Source organism: Hyperolius riggenbachi, chromosome 6 (assembly GCF_040937935.1).
Source record: "Hyperolius riggenbachi isolate aHypRig1 chromosome 6, aHypRig1.pri, whole genome shotgun sequence".
NCBI lineage: Eukaryota > Metazoa > Chordata > Amphibia > Anura > Hyperoliidae > Hyperolius > Hyperolius riggenbachi.
In genome coordinates this window covers 12623520-12651482 of record NC_090651.1, presented here as the reverse complement: position 1 = coordinate 12651482, position 27963 = coordinate 12623520, and the positions used below count along the sequence as shown (strand labels likewise).

At 43.8% G+C, this 27963-nt stretch overlaps 1 protein-coding gene across 2 annotated transcripts in view; it reads left to right on the top strand.

The window, feature by feature from the left end:
- Window positions 1-24257, top strand: part of MMEL1 (membrane metalloendopeptidase like 1) — a 251965-nt gene extending 227708 nt beyond the window's left edge. For both annotated transcript variants that reach the window (XM_068238852.1, XM_068238851.1), the window contains exons 17-23: window positions 734-792; window positions 2986-3105; window positions 3190-3323; window positions 5457-5522; window positions 7992-8087; window positions 21382-21458; window positions 23468-24257. In XM_068238852.1, the coding sequence (XP_068094953.1) occupies window positions 734-792; window positions 2986-3105; window positions 3190-3323; window positions 5457-5522; window positions 7992-8087; window positions 21382-21458; window positions 23468-23567 (652 nt within the window). In that variant the 3' untranslated portion in view covers window positions 23568-24257. The remainder of the gene's footprint in view (window positions 1-733; window positions 793-2985; window positions 3106-3189; window positions 3324-5456; window positions 5523-7991; window positions 8088-21381; window positions 21459-23467) is intronic.
- Window positions 24258-27963: the final 3706 nt, after the last annotated feature.

The following is a 27963-nucleotide window of genomic DNA, read 5'->3' as shown; positions in this document are numbered from 1 at the left end:
TGTATGTGAAAAATGATTTAGGGTGTAGTTTTACTATTTGGCAACAGTAACTTTTTGTTTAATGCGACCTCCAAGCGACGCTTGGAGGAAGTACTAGGAGGCTGGGTACGTTTTTTTTTTTCACAATGATCGCGCTGCTTAGCGGAAAAGCAGCGGATCATTGCGGGGCTTAGATCAACGAACTGGAATGGATTTTCCCGTTCATTGATCTCCGGGCGATCGGTGGGCGGCGTGTTTACGAGCGGGAGTGCGCGCTACAGCGAGCGGGAGCACGGGAAGTACGGTTTTCTCCGTCCCTGGGGGTTAAAGGATGGAAAAAGGGACGGAGAAATTCGTACGGGCGGGGGTAAAGTGGTTAAAGGTGGTCATGTGGTGTTGTGCACTTTGGCAGGCATTTGAACATTATCATTGCCATCTTTTCTTCTGGCTTTTAAACAGGAGGGACTTTAAGAGTTGTCTTTAATATATAGTATAGTGTACTTTTTATTATTGTTATGCAAAATGCTTTTGATGTTCTTTAATACAAATTTTGTTATTTTCAAATTTTGCTTTTGCAATGTTTTAATTGTAGGGGCACCTACATATTATATGTCATGATGAAACCTATTGATTCAAGGTTTACTACCTTTGCAGTTATTATTACAGCCTACTAGTGTTCTGAGGTGGTTGTGAGGTTCTTCCAAGTGATAGCTCAACATACCCTTATTACACTGTATGTTTAATCTTTCTACAGCTGGATAATCGGGGCAGCTGTGGCGGATGCGTTCTACTCCCCAAACCGAAATCAAATTGGTAGGTATAGGCTAAAGACAGAAATTTACAATCAGTTATATTATAAATTATTTTTATAGTTGTCCTAGCTAGTAGCCTTAAGGAGGCCACTAACCATACTATTTTTCAAACGATGTTTACAAACGAAGATTCCTATGAAAAAGCAGAATTGATCAATTGGGACCACTAACAAACAAAAATCTCCAAACCAATACAGTCAGATTACTGGGATTGATCCAAAAATTGTATCAAATTCATTATTTTGATCAGATTGGGTAGGAGATTTTTGTTCATTAGTTGTCCCAAAACAATAATTTTTGATTGTTCATACCCATAATTGTTCATAAACGATCGCTTGGCAAATTGTATCGTTAGTGGCCACTTTTGAAATCATCTTAATACTATATATAGCACATGGATTTAGTGATGTCTGTAGTTATTTAAAAAATGAAAAGTGCTGAGGATAGGGTGAGGACAGGCAATACGTAATCATTTGTGGTGTTGTAGGAATGAAACTGTGCCTAGGATTAGTGTTGGGCAAATTAATCTAAATTTGGTTCAGATTCAGAGAAGCCGAATTAAACCCCAGTTTCAGGTTAACGTGGGATTTTGAATTGACCTCCAGTGAAGTGCCAATTGGTTTGAGTTGGTGTCTGTGTTCAACACTGACAGTTTTCCATCCCTTCCCATAGGTTGTCCACCTGATTTCATCTGTTGTCCATCTTTTATTAAAAATGGACAGAAACGCATTGAAATGTAGATTTCCTCGGTGGAAAACAGATTCCGGTGGACAATTAAATAGCCAGCCAAATGCAGCTTGATTGAAATGGTGGAGGTTTGAGTTGAACTTGAGGATGACCTGAACCCGAGCATCAACCCTACCCAGTATCTCTTCAGATGTTTATGCTTCTTTACAACTGATCTAGATATTTGGGTCAGCATCATCACTAAATCATTATTATTATTTAGTATTTATATAGCACCGACATCTTCTGCAGCGCTGTACAGAGTATATATTGTCTTGTCACTAACTGTCCCTCAGGAGTTCACAATCTAAATCCCTACCATAGTCATATGTCCAGTGTAGTGTATGTATCGTAGTCTAGGGCCAATTTTGGGGGAAGCCAATTAACCTATCTGTATGTTTTTGGGGATGTGGAAGGAAACCAGAGTACCCAGAGGAAACCCACACAGACACAGGGAGAACATACAAACTCCTTGCAGACGTTGACCTGGCTGGGATTCGAACCGGGGACCCAGTGCTACAAGGCAAGAGCGCTAACCACTACACCACCATGCTGACGAAGCAGTAGTTGAGTGTGTAAGCCAGTGTCTGGACAAGTGTAATTAGGGTCTAACCAGTAGGTCAGAGCTGGTAGTCAGCATACATAAACGGTTTCTAGGTAGAAGGTTGTGGAAGGCAGCAGACAATAGAAAGTTCAAACAAGTAAAGTCACAATGGAAAGACAAAAAATACTAGCTAGGGTTCTATGTACAGAGGCATTGATGCACTCTAGATGGAATAAGATTCAAAGTGCTTGAGCTGCAGCCACTAGGGCATGTTCAGTAGGCAGTAGCAGTATTAAGGAGTCTAGCCCAAGTCTCCCTAATGAATAGGTGCTGACTTACTTGGATACAGCAGTGCTCTGCCATGATGGCAAGTTTTTTTATAGGCCTAGCATGCCCTTTTATTGTATTTGCATAGAGAAACACTTGTGGCAAGCCTCTGTGCATGCATAGTGACGTTAATATGCTGTGCATGGCCTATAACACTGTGTCCAGCAAAATGCGTACTGGGGAGGATGTCATTGGACAGGCAAGTTATAACCATGAGATTATCATTATTTGACTAAGGCTTTTAAAATATTACAAACAAATTGCTCACTCCCAGCTAGAGCAATTTCCTACCTTTATCTGGTCATCAGACGCCAGTCAGCCAATCAGGTGTACTTTCATACACCCTTTGCCTGCTGTATCAAATCTAGCAGGAATTGCATAAATTGGGTGGGAAGCTTTGGTTGGTTGCAATTGTAGATTGCATCTGTTACAGTGACGCCCCGTGTAGGCACATCTCCAACACGGTCCCTCCCTAACCACTCAAATGTCAACCGCATCCTGGAAGCTGCAACGGCTGTCGTGCGGACCAGTGTTTGTGCTCTTCAAATATTAGCCAGACCTAAAGTCGTTAATTTTCACCAATTCCTCTTTTTGCAGTATTTCCTGCTGGAATCCTTCAGCCTCCGTTCTTCAGCAAATACCAACCTCAAGCATTAAACTTTGGTGGAATTGGCATGGTCATCGGTCATGAAATTACTCATGGATTTGATGATAATGGTAATCCAATGAGTTAATTGCCGTTGGTGATAAATTATTGATACAATCAAGGCCTAAAATTATCAATTTATTTATTAAATGCAGGCAGGAATTTTGACAAGGACGGAAACATGTTCGACTGGTGGAGTAACTTCTCAGCGATGCACTTTAAGGACCAATCCCGATGCATGGTCTACCAGTACGGCAACTACACTTGGGAACTGGCTGGTGGACAAAACGTAAGTCTACCATTCTTTTTTTTTCTGTTTGCAAAGATACAACAGTTCTCTATCAGGAGGAGTGAAAGGAACATGGAGATGTCCGCTATCTCTGTATGTTGCAGCAGCATTCGGAACATGACTTATTTAATTACGTAAAAATATTAAAATAGGTTCTCCAGTCCAAAACTAAAAATTAAAAAAAAAATCTTTAAAAATATATTTCAATGAAAGTAAAGATTTGCCATGTTTACCAGGGTTCTCTGAACCTGTAGGTCATTTAAGAACATAAGTGGTACTACTCATCTGGCCTGGCTTAAAATATACTGCCCCCTGCTAACGTGAAAAAGTTCTGCAGCTCTTGATTGGGTCATGTCAGGTTATAGATATGGTTGCTAAAAGATTAGTAAATTAGCAGCACAGTTCGAGAGCTCTGTATTAAAGTAAATCCGGGCTATGCTGGACTCTCTGAAACCACTCAAGCTGAGTTTTAGTTTTGATTTCAGTGAATTTCACGTAGTAAATAAAGAGAAAACTGTTTTAGGCATTTTATATCTTTCCTGCCTCTGATTGAAGTCAATCCTAATGTCCTTTCCTCCCTTACTCTTTTTTTCTCTAAGAACTAGCTTGCTTTGTAAACATGTGTGAGCACAGCACAGATCAGATTTCAGGGGTGAGGTGTATTTCCCTTCTCAGCCTCAGCCTGTAACACTGAACTGCCCTCAGCCGATCAGTGAGGAGCTGGAACATGGGAGGAGAGACAATGAGCTTCGCTCCCCTCCGCAATCTACCAAATAGAGCCAGGCTGACTGAGATAAGATTCACTACAGCAGAAACATTTATGATTATATTGGAATGCTTGCAATGCAGACTGCATATAGACTACATAATAAACACAGAGCAGTGGGTAAAAGGAATTTGATTTTAGATCTGACAATCCCGCTTTAACACTTGATCCCCACCATGTTGAACCTTTTACTCATGCTTGCTGAACCCTAACCTCCCTCTCTAATGGTATCTCCTTCCCAATGCTTATCCCTAGCCACCTAACCCTAACCGATAAACTGACCTCCCACAATACTAACCCTCTTAAACAATTATAAACAATTAACCCTGTTATTCACCCACTATTGTCTATATATTTGTAACTGAATCTAAGCCTGTCTGAACCTAAGGTCTGTCAGGTGGCGCTCATGTTAATTTTGCCTGGGGGCAGCCCCAGGCCGACTATGAGATGGGGTGAGGTGGGTTCCTCAGGGGGCAGAAGGGGGGGGGGCGGTGCCCACCTGGCCGTGGGTGGGGGGCCGCCGAGCTGGACGGGGTAGCAGCCAGGAAGGGAAAGCAGTGCGTACAGCGGTGGGGAGGGGTGTCAGTCCCCCTCCCTCACCTGGAACTGAAGTAAAGAGGGTAGCATTGCAGGAAGTGACACGGCGAGCAGTGGAACACAAGGAAGTAAGTAAATAATTGCTTCCACACTCACTGCTGGCTTCAAATTTAGCGATCATAGCTGGAGAGGGAGCGCGGATGGGGGAGCCCTAGGTGGGGGGGTCTGACTTCCCTCCCAACCACTGTGCCCACTGCTCCCCCTTCCTGGCTACTCCCTCCTCCAGGCTTCCTATCGAGGGATAGGATGGGGGGAGAGGAGGGGGGGGGGCATCCTCACAAGTTTGCCTCAGGTGGCAAAAAGTCTAGCCCTGCCTGGGGAGCCCCATATTGACTAGAACCAGCCCTGGTTTCCATGTGTTGGGAAGCCAGGCTCTATAGCGCATTGTCTGGTTTTGTATTCCGGACAGGAGACCAAACAGTTTATATAAAATATATATTTTTTTATTTATAGATCATCACATTCAAGTGTAGCTAAACAGAATCAATTCCATTTGTAAGATAACTGCGTGGATTGCTTTCTAACGTTTAAATCACGTTCAGTCGGGAAACCTTTACTTCTCGTTCCAAAAATACCACCGTGTTTTATGGACTGCTGACAGGTTCACTTGAAATCCTGACCGCCGCGCCTCGTCTCTGATTTTTATTTCCAAGAGAGAAATATCTGGCTTTGAAACCTTTTATTACAGTCCATCTATAAAGCCTGGAATTAAATGCAGGTCGTCTTGGAGAGACAAAGTGAAATATAACAGAAACGTTCATTTTTTTCAGGTGAGCGGGATCATCACACTGGGAGAAAATATCGCTGATAATGGCGGAGTGAGACAAGCCTACAAGGTAAGGTGTAATTTTTCCTTCCCTTGTCAAGGCTGCTGGGAATGGCTGGAAAATGAGAGCGAGGACACTGAAATGTCACCATAATTAATGTTTGTCACGGTGCTTAGGAAACATTATGATGCGTTGGTTATGGTGTCAGCTCAGCCTTTCTCGCCCTCTTTCTTTTGCTTTGGCCTTTCCTTATTTTATTTATTTAAAGCAAATTTCTTACCAGATATGTTACTTGAAAATAGACTCTTTCCTTTTATAATATAAACTACTTAAAGCGGACCCAAACCAAACTTTTTTTTAATTCAAAATATTTAGTTGCATCACTGACACATACAAAGATAAATAAACACTTCTTCAAGCCTATGAGCATTTCAGTGCATGCTTCTCACCCTTCTCTTTTCATAACTAGGGTTATACAGGTGGCACCCATTACTTCTGAGCTTAGTAGGAGGTTTTAGATCATGGGTGTGTTTGTCATCAGCTACCCTCCCTCACAGGGGCGTCGTCTATGTGAAATCTCACACAAGCTGAGATCACCTCCCCTGTGACATCATCAGTAGCAGCCTGTGTTTTGTTTTTTAACTCCTCCACCAGGATCCTGTACCGGCAATATGAAAGGAAGGGAGGGGTTCCTCTAATAAATGTAAAACATTTTATATTTGTCATCATGCAGCTGAAAAAAGGCTGCTATTTATTATTATAATTTAGAAAATAGATTTTATTTCTGAAATCTTGTATTTTTAATTTGGGTCCACTTTAACCTTACTAACTGAGCCTTTAGCGGATAGCGATGTCTTGTAGTCTTCCTGAAGCTCCTAGCGGCTTTCTGGCTTCCTCCGTATATGGCTCCCGACGTGTCACCTGACCTGCTACGGGTCACATGACATGCTGGGGGCCATGCATGGACGCTTTGCCCATTTCCCACTCTCTCCATTGAGTCACTGTGCTCTCGCCTAAGAATCTTTGTTTTTTAGGGTGTGAGTGACCACAATTCAGAGATCAGTCACCAGTGGGATCTGACCAATATTTTCTCACTTGCCTAACCAGTAGTTTTAGGGGTAACCCAATCTTGTATTGTTTTTTTCTACATTCTTTAACCTTCCTGGCGGTAACCCCGAACGTAGTTCGCGCAGGAGGTTTTCTCAGGCCCTGCTGGGCCAATTTGCTTCATTTTTTTTTGCTGCACGCAGCTAGCACTTTGCTATCTGTGTCAGCACACCGATCGCCCCCGCTCCGTGCTCGATCACCGCTATCCGTCACGCCGCGCCCCCCCCCCCAGACCCCGTGCGCTGCCTGGCCAATCAGTGCCAGGCAGCGCTGAGGGGTGGTTCGGGACTCCCAATGACGTCACGACGTCGCTAACGTCGGTGACGTCATCCCGCCCCAGGGAAGCCCTCCAGGAAATCCCGTTCTTTGAACGGGAATTCCTCATCGGAGATCGCCGAAGGCGATCGAAGCAGGCGGGGGGATGCCGCTGAGCAGCGGCTATCATGTAGCGAGCCCTGGGCTCGCTACATGATTTACAAAAAAAAAACTGCTGCGCTGCCTCCTGGCGGAATTCATTAGACCACCAGGAGGGTTAATTTACTTTGACTTTTGGATCTCGCATTGTCCCTGTTCTTCGGATTTTGAAGTTTCCTCATTTGGAACAAAATGTTGTTCAGGTTTGTTTTAAAGGATGACTGTACTGAAAAATATATGTATAGTTATTATTTTGCCACCTGGAGTCCCCATTAATGCTAAAATGCCCCCAAACACTCTGTTCCCTAAACGTGCATAATGGTGTGGTGCATCTTAGCATCATGCAGCCTGTCACAATTACATCACTTCCTGTCAGTAGCTGAAGGTGAGTTATAATAATTATGTATAAATGATTTAGTCAGTGTTTGCCCTTTGTAAAATCATTCCTTTGCCTGATTTACATTCTGACATTTATTACATGGTGACATTTTTACTGCTGGAAGGTGATGTCACTGGAAGGAGAAGCTGCTTGCTTTTTTGGCAGTTGGAGACAGCTGTAAACAGCTGTTATTTCCCACAATGTAACAAGGCTCCCACAGTGTGATGTCAGAACCATGGTCCTCACATCACACTGTGGGAGGGGTTTCACCACAGTATCAGCCATACAGCGCCCCCTGATGATCTGTTTGTGAAAAGGAATAGATTTCTCATGGGAAAGGGGGTATCAGCTACTGATTGGGATGAAGTTCAAGTCTTGGTTACAGTTTCTCTTTAAGATGTGAGGGACTTCTGCCATTATACAACTGTTTGCTAACCACAATAATGGTGTCAGTCCTACCCATTACCCTACATTCCCACCAGCTACCCTATACGCTGCTTGTTTAGAATTTACGACAGTGCTGTTAGTTGCTGAATTGTTGAAGGCTACATGGTCTTTACATGTCTTTGATTTTGAATTTCATGCCTTCTTTTACTCCCCTTCCAATATGACTCTCTTTGTGGACATCATTGTTACAGGCATATCTCAAATGGGTGGAGAGACATGGAAAAGAGCCTAAATTACCCGGTCTGGATTTGACGCACAAGCAGCTTTTCTTCCTGAATTTTGCACAGGTAACCTTACCCATGTGTACGTGTAGAATACATCAAATCAAAGATAGCTTTATTGGTATGACTAAGATTCATACAGGCATTGCCAAAGCAAGGGGGGAAGGGGGACATGGAAGGGGGTGGGGTTACAATGTGTAAGCAATCTGTGAACATCTTTAGATTACAGCTCCGTTATGCTCCTCTCAGTTTTTGGCATGCTGAGACAGAAAATAAAACTTTCTATGCGAAGTACAATTTCAAAATATATAGAGACACATTAATCCATGCCATGCACTGATGAGGATCAATCAGTCCGAACCAGTCTGCGTGTTGGAATATTTTGGCATTGTACTATTAACAAACTGACACATCATAGCATTCCAGCGGATCTGGAGGTAGGGTACATATTAGTTCGGCGCCGCTCAGTTAGGCGGGGTGAGAGCCGAATGACGGCTTTCCCCACTGCCGCTAAACTCTGAGGCGGCCTTAAAGAGTAACTGTTAGCCCCCAAATTGAAATTTAAAACACTATTGCAATGTTTTATTTATTATATAAGTGAGCCAAAAAGCCAATGTAGAAGTTAAAAATCAATCTAATTTTGTTACTATGTAACCTTTTCCCCCAGCTCCGGACGCAAGCCGCATATCAGATACTGTAGCATGCAGAGCATGCCTATGTCTGGCCGACCCCCCTCTCCCCCCCAGGACCAGGTGCCGATCTATTCGCACCACAAACAGCTGACCGCTCTGACAGGGAGAGAGAGCGGCAGCACTTCCAGAGCAGCACCGCAGAGCAGCTGGCGCTGTGCATCTCTCTCACATGTGATTCTCTCACATGTGACTCGGCGGCGGCTGCTCTGCGGTGCTGCTCTGGAAGTGCTGCCGCTCTCTCTCCCTGTCAGAGCGGTCAGCTGTTTGTGGTGCGAATAGATCGGCACCTGGTCCTGGGGGGGAGAGGGGGGTCGGCCAGACATAGGCATGCTCTGCATGCTACAGTATCTGATAAGCGGCTTGCGTCCGGAGCTGGGGGGAAAGGTTACATAGTAACAAAATTAGCTTAATTTTTAACTTCTACATTGGCTTTTTGGCTCACTTATATAATAAATAAAACATTGAAATAGTGTTTTAAATTTCAATTTGGGGGCTAACAGTTACTCTTTAAATACTATTCCCCCTCCGAGTAGTCGCAACGATGTAATTTGGGGTCTGGCAGCCAACAGAGCCCCGAATTACCGCTACGCAGGGCGCGCATCATAGCATTGCTGCTATGGGGCGCCCAGTTTCGGCGCTCTGCTCTCAGAGCTGCGCGCCGAAATGAACTGATCCGCTGGAGGTGTGTTAAGCTTCTAAGGGCAACAATGGTTGATTTGCATATTTCAGCAGTGATGCATTGTGGGAGATATCTCAAGCTCACTCCAACCTGAATTATCGCAAATATTTTCTGTTTTAAGAAAGCAAACGTTTGTTTTCCATAACATTTTAGTAAGGGGGCTTTTGGACCATTGTAGCCCCTCACACACTCCAATGAGTTCTGGTTCACCATGAGCTTGCTGGTTAGTCTGTATCAAAAAAATAAAGATGACATCTTGGCACTTGGCTGCCCAATTCAGGGTCTGAACATTGACGGTGCCCAAATTACACAGTGAGAGCTGTTGTAGCCATAATTAACATTATGGCCTATGGTGATGCCCAAATCATCGATGCAGCATGGCACTCAAATTGGCTATCTCAGGGAACAATTGTGATTCCTCCTTCCCTCCAAATCAAAGAAGTTAGGGGGCTTTTAGCTCTCACTAGACCCCAGGCTACTGCCCTTGCTGCCTTATGCCAAATCCAACCCTGGCAATACCATTCCATTCTCAGTTTTGGTCATGAGTGTCTTGAGATGTTTGCCACCCTATCATTGGGCTAATTCTCAAAACTTACCTCATGATGAATTATAATGCCTTATTTTATTTTATTTTGTCTCAATTATGCGGAGGGATCATTTGTGAGATAAACAGAAAAGGGGAGATAATCTGTGAGACAAAAAAGAAAAGGAGAGATAGATTACGAGTTAAGATAAGGAGAAATATTTGTGTGTGACCTTTAAGGTGAACCAGAGATTAAGCACCCTCATATATTTTACCATATAGATCAGTGGGATCATTAGAGAAAACTCCTACCCTGCTCTCTGTTTCATCCTTCACTGCTCAGCCTGCTTCTAATCAGCCCTGATAAAATCCCTGACTGAGCATTCAGTCTGGCTTTGCTATAATGACTCAGCTATAATGATTCCTGAGCAGAGCCAGCAGGGGGCAGGCTTGGGCTTGAAAAGACACCAGAGAACACAGACTCAGCTATAAAAATTCCTGAGCAAAGCCAGACTGAATGCTCAGTCTGGGATTTTATCAGGCCTGATTAGAAGCAAGCGGAACAGTTAAAAATGAAACAGAGAGCAGGGTAGGGGTTTTCTCTAATGTCCCCATTGATATATATGGTAAAATACATGAGGGTGCTTCGTCTCTGGTTCACTTTAAAAACTTGAAAGCTCTACGGATAAAGTCTCTGTTTTTCAAGCAGTTATAACAAGTAACAATGCAATATTAACAGATAGTCAATTACCTTCTCGGTTTTTATACCACACAAAGCTTTCAAGACGCTGATCAGCTGACAGTCTGGAAAGGTTGATGATTAGATTGGAACCTTGTTCAGATTCAGAAAAAAAAGCAAATAACTTTTTAACTGGCGGAGACTTGGAACATCACAGACTGTCAGGGGTACACACTATGTAATTACAAATGATGTACAGAATAAAGCAACCACATCACATTTAATCGTTCCAGACATTTTTGTTCTTCAAATGAAAGTTTCAGGAACATCATATGTCAAGTTTCATTCCAGCTGTTCTGCAGAATGTATTTTTGAAAAGGATTCAATAATTATTTGCATGCACCAAAGTAGGAAGTAATACTTCTGTACCCCAAAAGCCAATTTTACTGAGACCCTCGGAGTCAGGAAGTTCTGTAACCCAGGCGTCAATCGGTGTTTCAGAGAGACATGCATTGGTGTATCATTTCTGTGGGGCTTTATATCTTAGGTTGTGATTGTTCTGAGATTCCAATCCATGTGGCACTTTTCTGGGATATCTAATATATAATTGCTCTGCTACCCAGGGGCGTTGCTAGCATCCTAATGCTACGTACACACTGGTGATAACGATCGTTTGCAACTAACGATAATTGAAAGACAAACAAGATTGGAATGCAACGATGGGATGCAGCGATCATCATACACATTTTAACAATCGTTCTCGCAGAAAAGAACGATCTGCTCAGCTGCCTGTGCAGGCAGGCAGCTTTTTGACCATTGTTCAGGTCTGCATTCTGCAGGTCTCTGGAAGAGAGACCTTTTGTCAGTTTTTCAGCTTGCTGCTGCTGAAGAATTTGCATACGTTTGTCATGCAAATTGCCTAGCCACATCCCTTGTAGGCTTGCTCTATATATACCATGTGATATCACAGACCTTCGCTGGTCATAAGAGTTAGTTCCTGTGTAACACTCGCCTGGAGTGTCAGCCTTGCTCTTTGTTTGAAAATTAGCCTGGAGTAATTCCTGGGACTGCACTAGGCAGGTTCCCTAGTGCAGTTAGGATTGCTTATCTGTTTTGTTTGTCTGTTGCGATTGTCCTGTCCCAGTGGTGGTCGACAGGAAATCGTTCTGTGTGTCTGGGTGCTAACCTGAACAGCGGTTGTTACTGGTAGCCCCTTCTGTCCTGTTTTCCTGGATCACACCAGCCTCTTGCGCTAGCGCTGTGGATCCTTCTGTTCTGTCTTCCTGGATCGCACTAGCCACTTTCGCTAGTGCTGTGGATCCTATCTCTCGCTTATTCCTGTTTCCGTGTATCTGTCTTGTCTGCTACAAACGCTTGCTGGAGGCTCGGTGAGGTAACCGTTAAGCAAGCGCTCGCGTCCTCTGTTTCAGGTTTGTCTGTCGGTGGTTAGTTAGGCGTGCTTGTCTCTATTGTGCTTATCACGTGGAGACAGCGCATAAACGCGTGCACTGTTGCGAATGAGTGCGGTGTTCGCGTTTAGCTAGCGTTTGTTATTTTCCGTATCTCCTCATTGTATGATTTGCTGTGCCTTTGCTACTCTCGTGCTCTGCCTTGCTGTAGCCTTGTGTCACCTCTGACAATCGCCTCTCTCGCGATTGCGCTCCTACTTCATATCTGCTGTTGTGTATGCACCGTCGCAGGTTGGCGACTAGTTTGGTGCACACACATACAATCTGTCCCCGTGCTCATTCTCTTCCGCAATCGCTTCTCTTGCGATTGCGTTCTCACTTGGTTTCTTCTGTTGTGCGTCCACCGTCGCAGGTGGCGGCTAGATTGGTGGACAACAATACATTCTTCATCTGTGCTTATTCGGTCTTGTGTCGCTGTTAGCAATCGCCATCTCCGCCGATTGCCTTCTCGCTTTGTCTTCCTGGTTGTGTGTTTATCGTCGCAGGGTGGCGACTAGTTTGGTGAACACACATACCCTCTGTCCCTTTGATCTCTCCCTTTCTGGGCTATCTTGCCCTGCGTTTCTGCCCTTCGTACAATTCCTGTCTGGCGTCTGTGGCAGGGCAGAGGAGCTGTTCCTCTGCACTCCACAGCTCCCCATGTCGACAGGAATTTCCCTCTACAGGTGCATCGCACCTTTTGCTGGGTTCCCGCAAATTATACGCTTGTGGAGGATTTCCGCAGTGTCAGCGCACATCTTGTGCGCTGATCACGGAGAGAATTCCACAATCGTTACAAAAAAAAAAAAAAAAAACTAACATGGAGTTACAATAGATACAAATATATAAGAGTTAACTTGAAAACAAAGTTTATTAGAAATTTATAATGTAACAATCTTTACGGGTCGCGCTACACAGGAAGTACGGAAGCTGGGCAGAATCCAACCCAGGCGCATTGGCCCTTGTAACGATCGTTCTCGGCAGATAATTCTACACACTATAGTTTTCCAACGATTGTCGCTAGATCTGATCCGTCAGGTTGGATATCTTCATCTTCCCGATGTCGTTCTTTTGTCGTTCGTATTAATGATCGTTGGGTAAAGTTTTTTACTTGATTGTCGGCGGAACGATCGTTAATAAGCTGTTTCAAACGACCAGAGTCGCCAGTGTGTACGTAGCATAAGAGATCTGATGCACTTCAGCAAAAAAAAAATGGATGTGGCCATGCACCAGAATGTGGGTGTGTTCACAGGTGGAGCCAAGTTTACACAAACTTAACAGCTAAGTAGGCCTACCTAGCTAAAATGTTGGATGAAGACCCCTCTCCCATGTTGGCTGTTCTGGCTTTCTGCTAGGAGGGCGTGCCTGCCGCCAGGTTGCCTGGCAGCCCACCCATAGCATTCCCTGACCTGCCATTAAGGTACCACAGCTCCCTGCATGACCCCATGAAGGCATCACAGCATCCAGCATGGCACCAAAGCACCCAGCATGTCCCCCCCCCCCCCATTGATTCACCACAGCTCCCAGCTGCTACAAGCTCCCTGACTCTGCCTGGGGGACATCCAGGGCACCGCAGAATAGATCCGGGGCACGTGCCGCTGATCTTGGGGGCTAGCCACGCCCCTGCTGCTAACCATCAGTGTGCTATTATGCTGAACTGAATTACCATGCCATCAATCAACATCAATGATAATAGTCTGCACTTCATTGACATTTTAATTATTTATTGCGAAGCTAAGCCAACATTCCGAGATTGCATAAAGGTCCCTTTATCAAGGCAAAAGTAAAATGCCAGGAAGCCGCTAATTTTGGCACATCGCTGCACCGATGATTTGGGCATCAGTGCTGTGTGACTATTTTGGCCACTGGGAGTTTTAGCAGGTGCCGCTCAAATTAGAAAAAAAAAAGTAATTTGGCTGTCGCCAATAGCCGGTGCCTGAATTATATGCCCCTCCTCCTTCGAATTGTGACAGTTCAGCAGGTGAAAAGTATTTAAAGCAGGCTGGGAGTTTCAACAGGAGCACGGTGAGTCATCTTTCGGCTTCACCACCGTGCGCCGAATTTGCTACTGTAACGATTGTGGAATCGTCTCCGTGGTCAGCGCACCAGACGTGCGCTGACGCGGCGGATTTCCTCCACAAGCGTATTATTGCGGACACCCAGGCTAGGTGCTATGCACCCGCAGAGGGCAATTCCCACCGGCAGATGGCGCTGTGGAGTGCAGGCGAACACAGCCGCTGCACAGCCACAGATGCCAAATGGGAATTGTACAGATCCGGGACAAGGTACAATCAGGCAGGGCTGGATAGCCCACAGGGAACAGAGCAAAAGGACAGAACCAATGTGTGCCCACCAAATTAGTCGCCACCCAGCGACGGCGAACACACAACGGCGGAAACAAAGTAGGAAACGCAATCGCAAGAATGGCGATTGCCAATAGCGACACAAGACTGAGCAGGACAGAGCACAAGGGTAGCAAAGGCACAGCAAATCATACAAAGAGAAAGATAAAGAAAATAACAAATGCTAGCTGAACGCGAACACCGCACTCATTCGCAACAGTGCACGCGTTCGTGCGCGGTCTCCGCGTGTTACGCACAACAGAGACAAGCACGCCTAACTAACCAAAGACAGACAAACACGAAACAGAGAACGCGAGCGCTTGCTTAACGGTTACCTCACCGAGCCTACAGCAAGCGTTTCGAATCAGACAAGACAGACACACAAAAACAGGGACAAGCGAGAGATAGGAACCACAGCACTAGCGAAAAGTGGCTAGCGCGATCCAGGTACAGAGTAGTAGAACAGAAAGATCCCCAGCGCTAGCGAAAAGTGGCTAGCGCGATCCCAGAAGACAGAACAGAAGGATCCCCAGCGCTAGCGAAAAGTAGCTAGCGCGATCCCAGGAGACAGAACAGAAGGATCCCCAGCACTAGCGCTAGGGCGAGTGCGATCCAAACACACGGCAGACAGAACAGATGAGGTAGGCAGAAACAACCGCTGTTCCAACCTACACTCCAGACTCAATCAGAAGGATCCACAGCCGCTAACACTAGGGCTTGTACGATCCAAACACAAGACAGACGGAACAGGCAAAACAGATAATACAATCTGACTGGACTAGAAGGGGAGCCTAAAGCAACCCCCAGGAATTAACTATACTAGATAGCAATGGCTGACACTCCAGCAGTGTCCATCAGGAACAGACCATGGAAGGGAAATGTCCAGCAAAGCATTCTGGGAGCAGAATGCTTTTATAGTGCCAGTCATCAAAAGAAGGCAGGTAACAGATTTGCATGACTAATGTATGCAAATCCCTCAGCAACACAAGCTGCACAACTGACAGAAGGTCTCCGTTTCAGAGTCCTACAGCAAGCAAACCTAAACAATGGTCAAAAGGCTGCCTGCCTGCCTGCGCAGGCAGCTGAGCGGATTCTCACAGTACCCCCCCTCCTAGGGTCGAATTCCAGACGACCCTCAAAACTGATATCTCCAAACCACTCTAACAGAAGACTCATGAAGGTCGGGGCAGCCCGACAAGGTCCAATTCCAGAGTCAGTCCACCCGAAACCGACCTCATCGGAAACAGAAGCCACCGAAACATGCCCATCAGTACTACCAGTCTCAGTATAACACCCATCAGGACTGTGAACGCCAGAGAAGAAGCCATCGACACCCTCCAGACAATACCCACCACCTTCCAAGGAGCGTCCGAAAATACCAAACCTGCCACAATACTTGTTCGAAGTGTCCCTTACAACACAAAAGCCACCGTTGATCTTATCCAGGGTACCAAGCAAAATCTCTCCCGGAATCTCCCAGAACCTTTTGAAGCTCCACAGAGATCCCAAGAGGGTAGAACAATCACCAGGCTCACATGGAGAATTACTAAGAACCCCCATGGAACCAATGACAATTCCGGATTCAGAATTACGAGGACACCCATCAAGATCAAGACTTTCAGGGACCACTTCTGGGCATGCAAGCAGGCAGGCCATATCAGAGCATGTCTCCACCGAGGAAGCATCTGAGTACGCTGGTAACCGAGGCACACTTGGGCTTTCTGGGTCACAGAGCACACTGGGGTACACCAGCACAGGAGAAACCTCAGGACATGTCGGGGAACTGCCAACCTCAGAGTCCGGCACGTCAAGACCAAAACCAGTACCGGGCAGAGAAACATCATGAGTGGAGGTCACAGGCACTGGACTTTCAAAAGAAGACTCGGATACAAATTCAGAAATTTCTGTGACAATAATATCATCATTGACTACACAGGCGTGAAGCTCCATCAGAGCTGAAAAGGTAGCCAGCAAGGCAGCAATGCCTACTGAAGTGGGCAACACCTCAGAAGGACTTGGGGGGCAGGAGACGTCTCCTACAAGTTCTGCACCCTTTGGGAGGAACTCGGAGATCTCCAGGAGGTCAGACAGGACCTCAGGAACATCCTTTTTCAAGTTTCCTAAGAAGGATTCTGAACTATCCATGTTACAGGGCAAGGCTTGAACTTTATTTTGTGAACCGGGCAGATGTCCCAGGGAAGGTTCCACCATAAACTGAGACTGAATTTCATCATCAGGACAGGGATACACAGAAATATCTAGTGAAACTAACTCTGGCTTTCTGAGTTTCGTTTCACTGCAGGGAAATTCCTCCATAGCAGTCAAACCAGACTGCAATTCCAAAATAGCAGAGAAACAGGTAACAATGGTTGCAATACCTAGACGAGCCTTTAGGGACACTGCAGGAGATTTTAAACAAGGTAATATTGGCTCATCCAGATTACTGGGTGGAGAGTCAGTACTTACTTGAGAATCAGACTCGCAAATGTCAATGCGAGTGGACATAATGTCTTTATTCATGATACAGGGCAGGCTCAGAGACATCTTCTCTGGACAGAGCAAAGGTGCTTCAGTATCAGGTTCACAAAACCAAAGTGCTGTCTCATTCTTAGACTCGGCTAACGATGTCGAATCCGAGGAGACAGAACGCAAAATTTGCGAATACACAATCGCTTTAGGTTGCGAAACCGAACACTCCAAAGACAGGGATTCTGAGGTCTCCAGGCTGGATTGCTGGATCTCAGAAACGCCAGCTGACAATGTACCTTTACAAACGTCACCTGAATGACGTACACGTAATTCATTCAGAATCATTTTCCACATACAAATCAGCAGACTCACAAAGTCAAATTCACACCCCTTTTTTTCTCTAAAGGCGGAAGCATAACTTATACATGCTCTCAAGACAGATTCACTTCTGGCAATGAAGTACTCACAAAACGACTCTGAATCGTTCTCCAATTCATACGCCAACGCTTTGAGCTGTTTTTTCTGGAACGGGGGCTCCCATTCACACCTGACTAGGTCTGAGCATTCATACTGAACCATGTTAGGGGAAGTTGTGACAACAACATGAGGAATCATATTAATTTTACTCTTGAAACTGCATAGTTTGGGAATTTTCCCCATAGCAAGATCATAGATGGAGGATCTTAAAGTAGTACTGGGAGAAGAAGATCTGTTTTTACAAGACAAGGGATCCCACATATCATTGACAAAACTGACACACTCACGCCGATCACAATCGGCAGGAACATCTGAGAAACAGGCATCAGATCGCACAGATTCAACCTCCAAACAAACAGAAGAAACTTCATCAGAATTCACACAGGTGTCCACAAACGAGGCACACCCATTCATTTCAGGTCGCACAGTGTCCAAACTCACTTGCTTTACCCCAGAAAGACAGGAATAATCATGTGACAATGGTGTCTCTTTATTTGAAATAATTGGTTGGTGTGTGTGCAATTCGTCCAAAATAGTCTGCCACACATAAATCACCAGATCCACATCACACTCATCACATTCATCAGAATCGATCAAAAAGTACATAGAGTCGAGACAATCATTCAGGTAATCCGCGCTCTTTGCGATATAAAAATCGCAAAAGGCTTTCCAATCGAAATCAAACTCTTCCAACAAGGCCCCAATCTCCCATGAGGCAAATGGCGGTTCAAACAACCCAGTATCTAGATAATCCCCATATGGGTGGGGATCAGGGACGAGCACCGATTTTTTAACTGCTTTTATATAGTGTGCGATCCTACCTATAATAGGATCCACATACGCTTTTGTCTCAGGCAATGACATCTGAAGCAAATCAAAGGTTCCCTCTGCCCTAGGAATTTTGGTTGGGCTGGACATTCTGTAACGATTGTGGAATCGTCTCCGTGGTCAGCGCACCAGACGTGCGCTGACGCGGCGGATTTCCTCCACAAGCGTATTATTGCGGACACCCAGGCTAGGTGCTATGCACCCGCAGAGGGCAATTCCCACCGGCAGATGGCGCTGTGGAGTGCAGGCGAACACAGCCGCTGCACAGCCACAGATGCCAAATGGGAATTGTACAGATCCGGGACAAGGTACAATCAGGCAGGGCTGGATAGCCCACAGGGAACAGAGCAAAGGACAGAACCAATGTGTGCCCACCAAATTAGTCGCCACCCAGCGACGGCGAACACACAACGGCGGAAACAAAGTAGGAAACGCAATCGCAAGAATGGCGATTGCCAATAGCGACACAAGACTGAGCAGGACAGAGCACAAGGGTAGCAAAGGCACAGCAAATCATACAAAGAGAAAGATAAAGAAAATAACAAATGCTAGCTGAACGCGAACACCGCACTCATTCGCAACAGTGCACGCGTTCGTGCGCGGTCTCCGCGTGTTACGCACAACAGAGACAAGCACGCCTAACTAACCAAAGACAGACAAACACGAAACAGAGAACGCGAGCGCTTGCTTAACGGTTACCTCACCGAGCCTACAGCAAGCGTTTCGAATCAGACAAGACAGACACACAAAAACAGGGACAAGCGAGAGATAGGAACCACAGCACTAGCGAAAAGTGGCTAGCGCGATCCAGGTACAGAGTAGTAGAACAGAAAGATCCCCAGCGCTAGCGAAAAGTGGCTAGCGCGATCCCAGAAGACAGAACAGAAGGATCCCCAGCGCTAGCGAAAAGTAGCTAGCGCGATCCCAGGAGACAGAACAGAAGGATCCCCAGCACTAGCGCTAGGGCGAGTGCGATCCAAACACACGGCAGACAGAACAGATGAGGTAGGCAGAAACAACCGCTGTTCCAACCTACACTCCAGACTCAATCAGAAGGATCCACAGCCGCTAACACTAGGGCTTGTACGATCCAAACACAAGACAGACGGAACAGGCAAAACAGATAATACAATCTGACTGGACTAGAAGGGGAGCCTAAAGCAACCCCCAGGAATTAACTATACTAGATAGCAATGGCTGACACTCCAGCAGTGTCCATCAGGAACAGACCATGGAAGGGAAATGTCCAGCAAAGCATTCTGGGAGCAGAATGCTTTTATAGTGCCAGTCATCAAAAGAAGGCAGGTAACAGATTTGCATGACTAATGTATGCAAATCCCTCAGCAACACAAGCTGCACAACTGACAGAAGGTCTCCGTTTCAGAGTCCTACAGCAAGCAAACCTAAACAATGGTCAAAAGGCTGCCTGCCTGCCTGCGCAGGCAGCTGAGCGGATTCTCACAGCTACATTTTAAATGTGCGAAAATTCCTATATGTAACAGGGGAATTATCTAAACCCGTACTTATCACGTCTGTGATGTGCTTCATTCCAGCGGCAAAAGCACTGCCACATTGCTCTGAGAACCTATAGGTCCGTCATTGCTTTCTGAAAACATACTATTTGTCAAAAATTACAAAAGTTGATCTATGTAATACCATTAGCGGATGACTGAAGGTAACGTTTTCCTACAAGCTTTTTAACTCTAAGGCCCAGTGCACACCAAAACCGCTAGCAGATCCTCAAAACGCTACCGGTTTTTGGAGCAGATTTCAGAGGGATTCTAGGCATGTTTAGAGACGTTTTCTAAACATGCCTAGCGTTTTTGTGAGCGTTTTTGTGTAGCAGATTACAAATATTGTTACAGTAAGAGCTGTTACTGAACAGCTTCTGTAACAAAAACGCCCGGAAAACCGCTCTGATCTAGCGTTTTCCAGAGCGGTTTGAGCTTTTCCTATACTTTACATTGAGGCAGAAACGCCTCTGCAAACCACAAACGTGCTGCAGGAGGCAGGTTTGCAGTTTGCTAAAAACCTCAAACCGCTACGTGCACCATCCCATTGAAATACATCAGCCAAGCGTTTTCACAGGCGGATGCGGTTGGCGGATCGCTGCTAAAACCGCTTGGGGTGCACTGGGCCTGAGTCTTCTTCATGCATAGTACAGAATTTAGGAATGTTTATGTAGAGAATTCAGCACCTGTCAGCATGGAGATCCACTCCTTGAGCAATACCAGCTCACATGATCAATAAGATGAGGGGTTATATGTTAAAGGGGGAAGCTGAAATACAGCTACCCACGCCATGCAGGAAAGCCTTGTCTAAAATAATGCAAAAAGCATTATTCTATAAGCTAATCCCTAGGCCATGCTTGGGATAGCCCTGTGTATAACAAAGGGTTAATTGCAAAACTTTATTAAAAATAAAACACCATTACATTTTTGTCAAAAATATTAACAAAATCAATTTTCTTCTTTTCTTTTCTTGTGCAATGTGTTGTTTTTATCTGTTACCTTCTCTCTTCATCTGTATGCAACTTTCTTCTGGTTCCTTGATCTTCTGTCCTTCTAATGTTCTCTCTGTCTATTTTTCTATTCTCTTGATTGGAGTTTGTCATCTACTAGGCCCTCCATGCCACACCCACTATAGCAGTTATCAGGATCCCCAGTCAGCAGCTTATTTGAACTTTTATTTTTACATTTTCTATGGTTTGTTTATAAATAAAGAATCTCCTAACTAGGGGTAATTTGATTTTTTTCACTAAATTCTTACTGGTCCACACACTGAACCACCAGGAAGCCAAACTGAGATTCGTAGAGAGAAAAAAATCAAGTGAAACAAGCTCATTTATCCTCACACTGCTACTTAGAAGCCAAATTCATAATTATTTTCTGTTTCCGAGTGTGCTGACACACTAACACTCGAGGTCCTAGAACCACAGCACACACACTGGTTTTGTTACCTTCATTACCATGAATCGATCATTAGAATGGCAGTTTAGGAATAAATGCTGTATAGACATGTGCTTGGCTAGAGTTGAGTAGAATTTGATTTTCTATTGAGAAAGGAGAAGGGATGACAGGTGTCAAAGTAGTGCTGCTGTCCTCTGGCAAAGCCAAGATTTATCCAGGGCAGGTGTGAGACTGTACTGATACTATGTTGTGCCTGTAATATGTTTTGAGTTATTTTATGTTGCAATAATAATAAGAATAAATGTTGTATGCAGGTGTGGTGCGGATCTTATCGACCAGAGTATGCGCGACACTCCATAAAGACAGATGTGCACAGTCCATTCAAATACAGGTGATTAAAAAATTCTAAAACTGTCATCTTTTGTCATCTTATTTGATTATTTTGAATAATTTCTTGCTTGATGTGGCTATATATATATATATATATATATATATATATATATATATATATATATATATATACACAGTGGCTTGCAAAAGTATTCAGCCCCCTTGACGGTTTCCACATTTTGTCATATTACTGCCACAAACATGAATCAATTTTATTGGAATTCCACGTGAAAGACCAATACAAAGTGGTGTACATGTGAGAAGTGGAATGAAAATCATACATGATTCCAAACATTTTTTACAAATCAATAACTGCAAAGTGGTGTGTGCGCAATTATTCGGCCCCCTTTGATCTGAGTGCAGTCAGTTGCCTATAGACATTGCCTGATGAGTGCTAATGACTAAATAGAGTGCACCTGTGTGTAATCTAAAGTCAGTACAAAGCTGCTCTGTGAGGGCCTCAGAGGTTGTCTAAGAGAATATTGGGAGCAACAACACCGTGAAGTCCGAAGAACACACAAGACAGGTCAGGGATCAAGTTATTGAGAAATTTAAAGCAGGCTTAGGCTACAAAAAGATTTCCAAAGCCTTGAACATCCCACGGAGCACTGTTCAAGCGATCATTCAGAAATGGAAGGAGTATGGCACAACTGTAGACCTACCAAGACAAGGCTGTCCACTTAAACTCACAGGCCGAACAAGGAGAGCGCTGATCAGAAATGCAGTCAAGAGGCCCATGGTGACTCTGGATGAGCTGCAGAGATCTACAGCTCAGGTGGGAGACTCTGTCCGTTGGACAACTATTAGTCATGCACTGTACAAAGTTGGCCTTTACGGAAGAATGGCAAGAAGAAAGGCATTGTTAACAGAAAGCATAAGAAGTCCCGTTTGCAGTTTGCCACAAGCCATATGGGGGACACAGCAAACATGTGGAAGAAAGAGCTCTGGTCAGATGAGACCAAAATGGAACTTTTTGGCCAAAATGCAAAACGCTATGTGTGGCGGAAAACTAACACTGCACATCACTCTGAACACACCATCCCCACTGTCAAATATGGTGGTGGCAGTATTATGCTCGGGGGGTGCATCTCTTCAGCAGGGACAGGGAAGCTGGTCAGAGTTGATGGGAAGATGGATGGAGCCAAATACAGGGAAAACTTGGAAGAAAACCTCTTGGAGACTGCAAAAGACTTGAGACTGGGGCGGAGGTTCACCTTTCAGCAGGACAATGACCCTAAACATAAAGCCAGGGCAACAATGGAATGGTTTAAAACAAAACATATCTATGTGTTAGAATGGCTCAGTCAATGTCCAGATCTAAATCCAATCGAGAATCTGTGGCAAGATCTGAAAACTGCTGTTCACAAATGCTGTCCATCTAATCTGTCTGAGCTGGAGCTGTTTTGCAAAGAAGAATGGGCAAGGATTTCAGTCTCTAGATGTGCAAAGCTGGTAGAGACATACCCTAAAAGACTGGCAGCTGTAATTGCAGCTAAAGGTGGTTCTACAAAGTATTGACTCAGGGGGCCGAATAATTACGCACACCCCACTTTGCAGTTATTTATTTGTAGAAAATGTTTGGAACCATGTATGATTTTCGTTCCACTTCTCATGTGTACACCACTTTGTATTGGTCTTTCACATGGTATTCCAATAACATTGATTCATGTTTGTGGCAGTAATGTGACAAAATGTGGAAAACTGCAAGGGGGCCGAATACTTTTGCAAGCCAGTGTGTATGTATATATATATATATATATATATATATATATATATATATATATGTATGTGTGTGTGTGTGTTTCAAGCAAGAAAATATAATAAATCATTTTATAGTACTTTTTTCTTCTTACTTTCTGGTACTTTTTCAATTGCAGAGTGCTAAAAAAGTTATTTTAAACATAAGATGAAAAACTATCTCCTAGAAGAAAACACAGGAGAAAAAGAGGCATTAGAAGGGGCTGTACAACTCTTAACATTGCATTTTTTTAATTTGTATGTTCTTTTCAGAGTACTGGGGTCCTTACAAAACTTTGAAGCTTTCTCCGAAGAGTTCAACTGCAAGAAAGCCACAAAAATGCATCCAGTGGAGAGGTGTCGAGTATGGTAGACAAAATGGCATCAAACTATTTTCAATAACCAGTCTGAGAATGTGTGCCGGGCCGGCTTACAAACATTGAACAGTTATATCCAAAAAAGGTGCCTGGCTTTTCCCACCATTCAGGTCAGAGCCATGGTGTGGGTAGCAAATCTGTAAGGAGTGGATTGGCGGCCATACTGTTTTAGGGTTCCGCTGACACAGAATAAGCATTGCCATTACTGAAAGCTCAGTATGGACTACAAAATAGTTGTGTTGGAAAAGACTGTTTTAATGGCTTGACTGTTATCATAAAAAAAAAAAATATTAACAAAATAAAATATACTGCTGTCAGGTTTTCAAAGACTAGTTTTAAAAAGATGTATTTTTTTCATCAAGTTGACTTGGCTTTTGATATTATGTTGTATGTCTGTATTGCTATCACTTCATTTAAATGTCTTGTGTGCTGTTGTCTTTAAAGACCGATATGTTAAGAAGAAAGATAAAAGTAAAGATTTAATTTTCTGGGATCTATAAAAGAAGAGCTATACATTTTGTTTAAAGGAAAAAAAAACTTTTTTTGCACTTAGTTACACAAGAATTATAATGCCTCACTTGATAAAATAAGCATATAAATCTTATGGCCGAAGTAGCTAAGGTTTTTAATCACTGCTGGTGTAGTGGCTCTGCTGCTATTTGCAAAACTTAAAGTGAACCTTAAGTGTCCCAAAAAAAATGAGTTTTACTCACCTGGGGCTTACCTCAGCCCCCTGCAGCTGATCGGTGCCCACGACGAGTCGCTCTGATGCTCCGGGTCCCGCTGGCGGCCACTTCCGGTTTCGCCGTCAGGACCCGTCAGGCTGGGGAACGCGGCTGATACTACGCGTTCCCAGCCAAAATAGCACCCCTATGCAGCCATATGTCCGCATAGGCACCCGTATGCGGACATATGGCCGCATAGGGGTGCTATTTTGGCTGGGAACGCGTAGTATCAGCCGCGTTCCCCAGCCTGACGGGTCCTGACGGCGAAACCGGAAGTGGCCGCCAGCGGGACCCGGAGCATCAGAGCGACTCGTCGTGGGCACCGATCAGCTGCAGGGGGCTGAGGTAAGCCCCAGGTGAGTAAAACTCATTTTTTTTGGGACACTTAAGGTTCACTTTAAAGGAATACTGTAGGGAGGGTCGGGGGAAAATGAGTTGAACTTACCCTGGGCTTCTAATGGTCCCCCGCAGACATCCTGTGCCCGTGCAGCCACTCCCCAATGCTCAGGCCCCGCCTCTGGTTCACTTCTGGAATTTCAGACTTTAAAGTCTGAAAACCACTGTGCCTGCGTTGCCATGTCCTCGATTCCGCTGATGTCACCAGGAGCGTACTACGCAGGCAAAGACCATACTGGGCTTGTGTTATTCACTTCTGATGATGTCAGCATGAGCGAGGACACGGCAACGCCGGTGTAGTGGTTTTCAGACTTAAAAGTCTGAAATTCCAGAAGTGAACCAGAGGCGGGGCAGGAGCATTGGGGAGTGGCTGTGCGGGCACAGGATGACTGTGGGCACTGGGGTAGCTAAGGAGCTGTGGGCCCCAATGCAGGTTTTACATTGGGGCCCCCCAAGCACTTTATACATCACAATTGATACGGCGCACCAAAACCTGCCAATGGCAACTACAGTGTCAAAGGTGCAAGAAGGGATGGGGAACAATCTGTTAATGATTGCCACTATTCAAAGCATCTATAGAAGTGATTATTATGAGCACAGGACCAATAGAGAGCTAATATTGTGGTTGAGGGAGGGCCCTTCGGGGCCCCTCTGGCCCAAGGGCCCCGATGCGGTCGCTACCTCTGCACCCCCTATTGCTACGCCCCTGACTGTGGGGGACCATTAGAAGCCCCGGGTAACTTCAACTCATTTTCCCCCCGACCCCGCTACAGTATTCCTTTACAGCTGTTACATAGAAGACTTAAGTAATAATGACATTTTATCTATAATTAAGGCAGAAAGATTATAAAAATACAAACATTATTTTTGTACAAATAAACCCACAAACACTGTAGATTAATAGCATCACAATGGTTGTATATCCAAAAGTAATTTTGGATGCAAAAAAAATTATGATCGCTTATATAGTTATTTTTGCTTTTTCATATTCAAACCAAAAAAATATATATACATTGAAAAAGGTAAAGGTTTTAGATTTTTGACATTCTCAACATTCAGCTCTTAATATGTAAATAAGAAAACATTTTTACTAACAAGTTCTCCCCAACTGCTGCTTTCTATGACTTATGTTTGTATAGTGTGTTACCTTAGTTTTTAAATTAATTACAATGCAATACAGAGAAAAAAAATGCATATAGAAATTATTAAAAATGTTTTGCTTATATAGTAGGTTTATTATATTAAGAGTCCTATTTTCCATGACAGATAGCTGATTGGACAGTTTTACATGAGAAAAGAGAACCTGTGACTGCATTACCCAGTCAGTGGGAAAGCTTAAAGCGGATCCGAGATGAAAAACTAACTATAACAAGTAACTTGTCTATATATCTTATCTAAAGTTTAGATAGTTTACACAGCAAATCTAGCTGCAAACAGCTTTAAAAGTTTATGATTATTTATTCCTGTGATACAATGAGGGCAGCCATGTTCTATTTGTCACATTGTCACAGGCTGAGGGCTGGAGATGCTATCAGCTTGCCTGTGTGTAAATTCAGTCCTCTCTCCTCCTCCCTCCTCCCCTCTGCCTCTGAAATCAATGGCTAGTAACCTCCTCCTGCCCAGACTGAGCTCCCATAAGCCCTTGCTACAGTGCCAAGGCACAAAAGGAGCTGTGGGCAAGGCTTGTTTAGTTTATAGGGAATTAGAGTATTAAAACAAAACAAAAAAAAGTATTTGGCTTGAGGAATGCCCTATAAACTATATGTAGGGAACACAATTATGCAATGAGGAAAAGTTTATCTCGGATCCACTTTAATGTTTTTTGGGGAAAAAGTGAAATATTCACAGCACTAATTTATTAGAATTCAAAATGACATAAAAAAATGACATAAAAAACTGTGTTTTATGTTATTTTGAATTCTAAAAAAAAAGTTTAACAATTTTTCATTAGCGCTGTGGATATTTTACTTTTTCTGATTTCTATTTGAGTATTGGAGATATACTTTTATCCACATAGCAACTTAAAAATTAGGTGTATTGGCGCAGGTGTCGTGGCTACCTTAATACCTACAGTGGTACAGTGGCCTTTCAAGGGGCTTTGAACATTTTGGGCATTTCCACAATATCTCCAAGGTACAAAAACATTCAGCTTTCCCAGGTTTGCTGGCAGATGCTATGATGTATCCAGGGTGTTTTTGAAGGCTTTTAATCAGCTGCACATACCTAAATAAAAGTCCAGTATAATAATATGCAAAGAGGCATGACTGTACAATGACCCAAAAAGACTCAAGTGTCCCATTTCAATCTGAAGATGATACATTAACGACTGTTGATAAAATAAAAAGGCAAAATACAATTGTCTGCCTACAATAAACTATTATTATGAAAATATATCTATTATATAAAATAAATATATGGGTAACGTGAAGAATGTTGCTTATCCACAACGTGCAATTAAATATCTGAATATTTTTGTACCAAAATAAATACATTCAGGACATTTTCGCACATTGAAACATTGCTGGAAAGTTGTTTGATTTCGAAAATATATATATATAAATACAACAACTATCTCATTTTGTTTAAAGAAACAAATCTCTATCTAGATATAGCTATATACTTTCTTGTGCATATGTTTCGTCTCAGGCTATCTGTAGGATAAAAAGAAAAAAAGTTTATCAAAGTGTAATGTATGCTATTTTTCAAAATAACTGTAATGTTATGTTTTATGGCATACTGTGTTCTTATGGCGTGTCAATGATTACTTTTGATTAAAATGAGATGATAATTGTGAATGCTGACTGTATTCATTTATTGGATTATCATACACCTGCTGTTTTTAGAATGCGTGAAAACATTCTTATTTGAAACACATATCCTGTACAGTAGAACGCCCCTATACCAATGCAAAATACAAAAAATCAATTCTACCGCTTCTTTTTACATTTAAATGTTTGTTAGAGGCTTTTATTGTTCTACTTTCATGGCCTGCCATCAGTCTGCCGGGAGACCAGGCAGATAAAAAGTGTTGTAATTAGTAGTAGCAATGAGCAAACAAAAGCTTTCATCAGCAGGGGGGTGGGGAGAAAGGACACTGTACAGTTACACTTACTTACATTCAAATCTTCCCCTGGATAAATAAGGGCAGAAGGAATGGGAGGGGGAAAATTGCAGCTCCTACAGCTATTGGAAACCAGGACAAAGTGCAGAAAGAAAAGGCTGCTTGGATCCCTTTAAATTAAACCGTTTTCTTGCTAAGAACATAAATAAA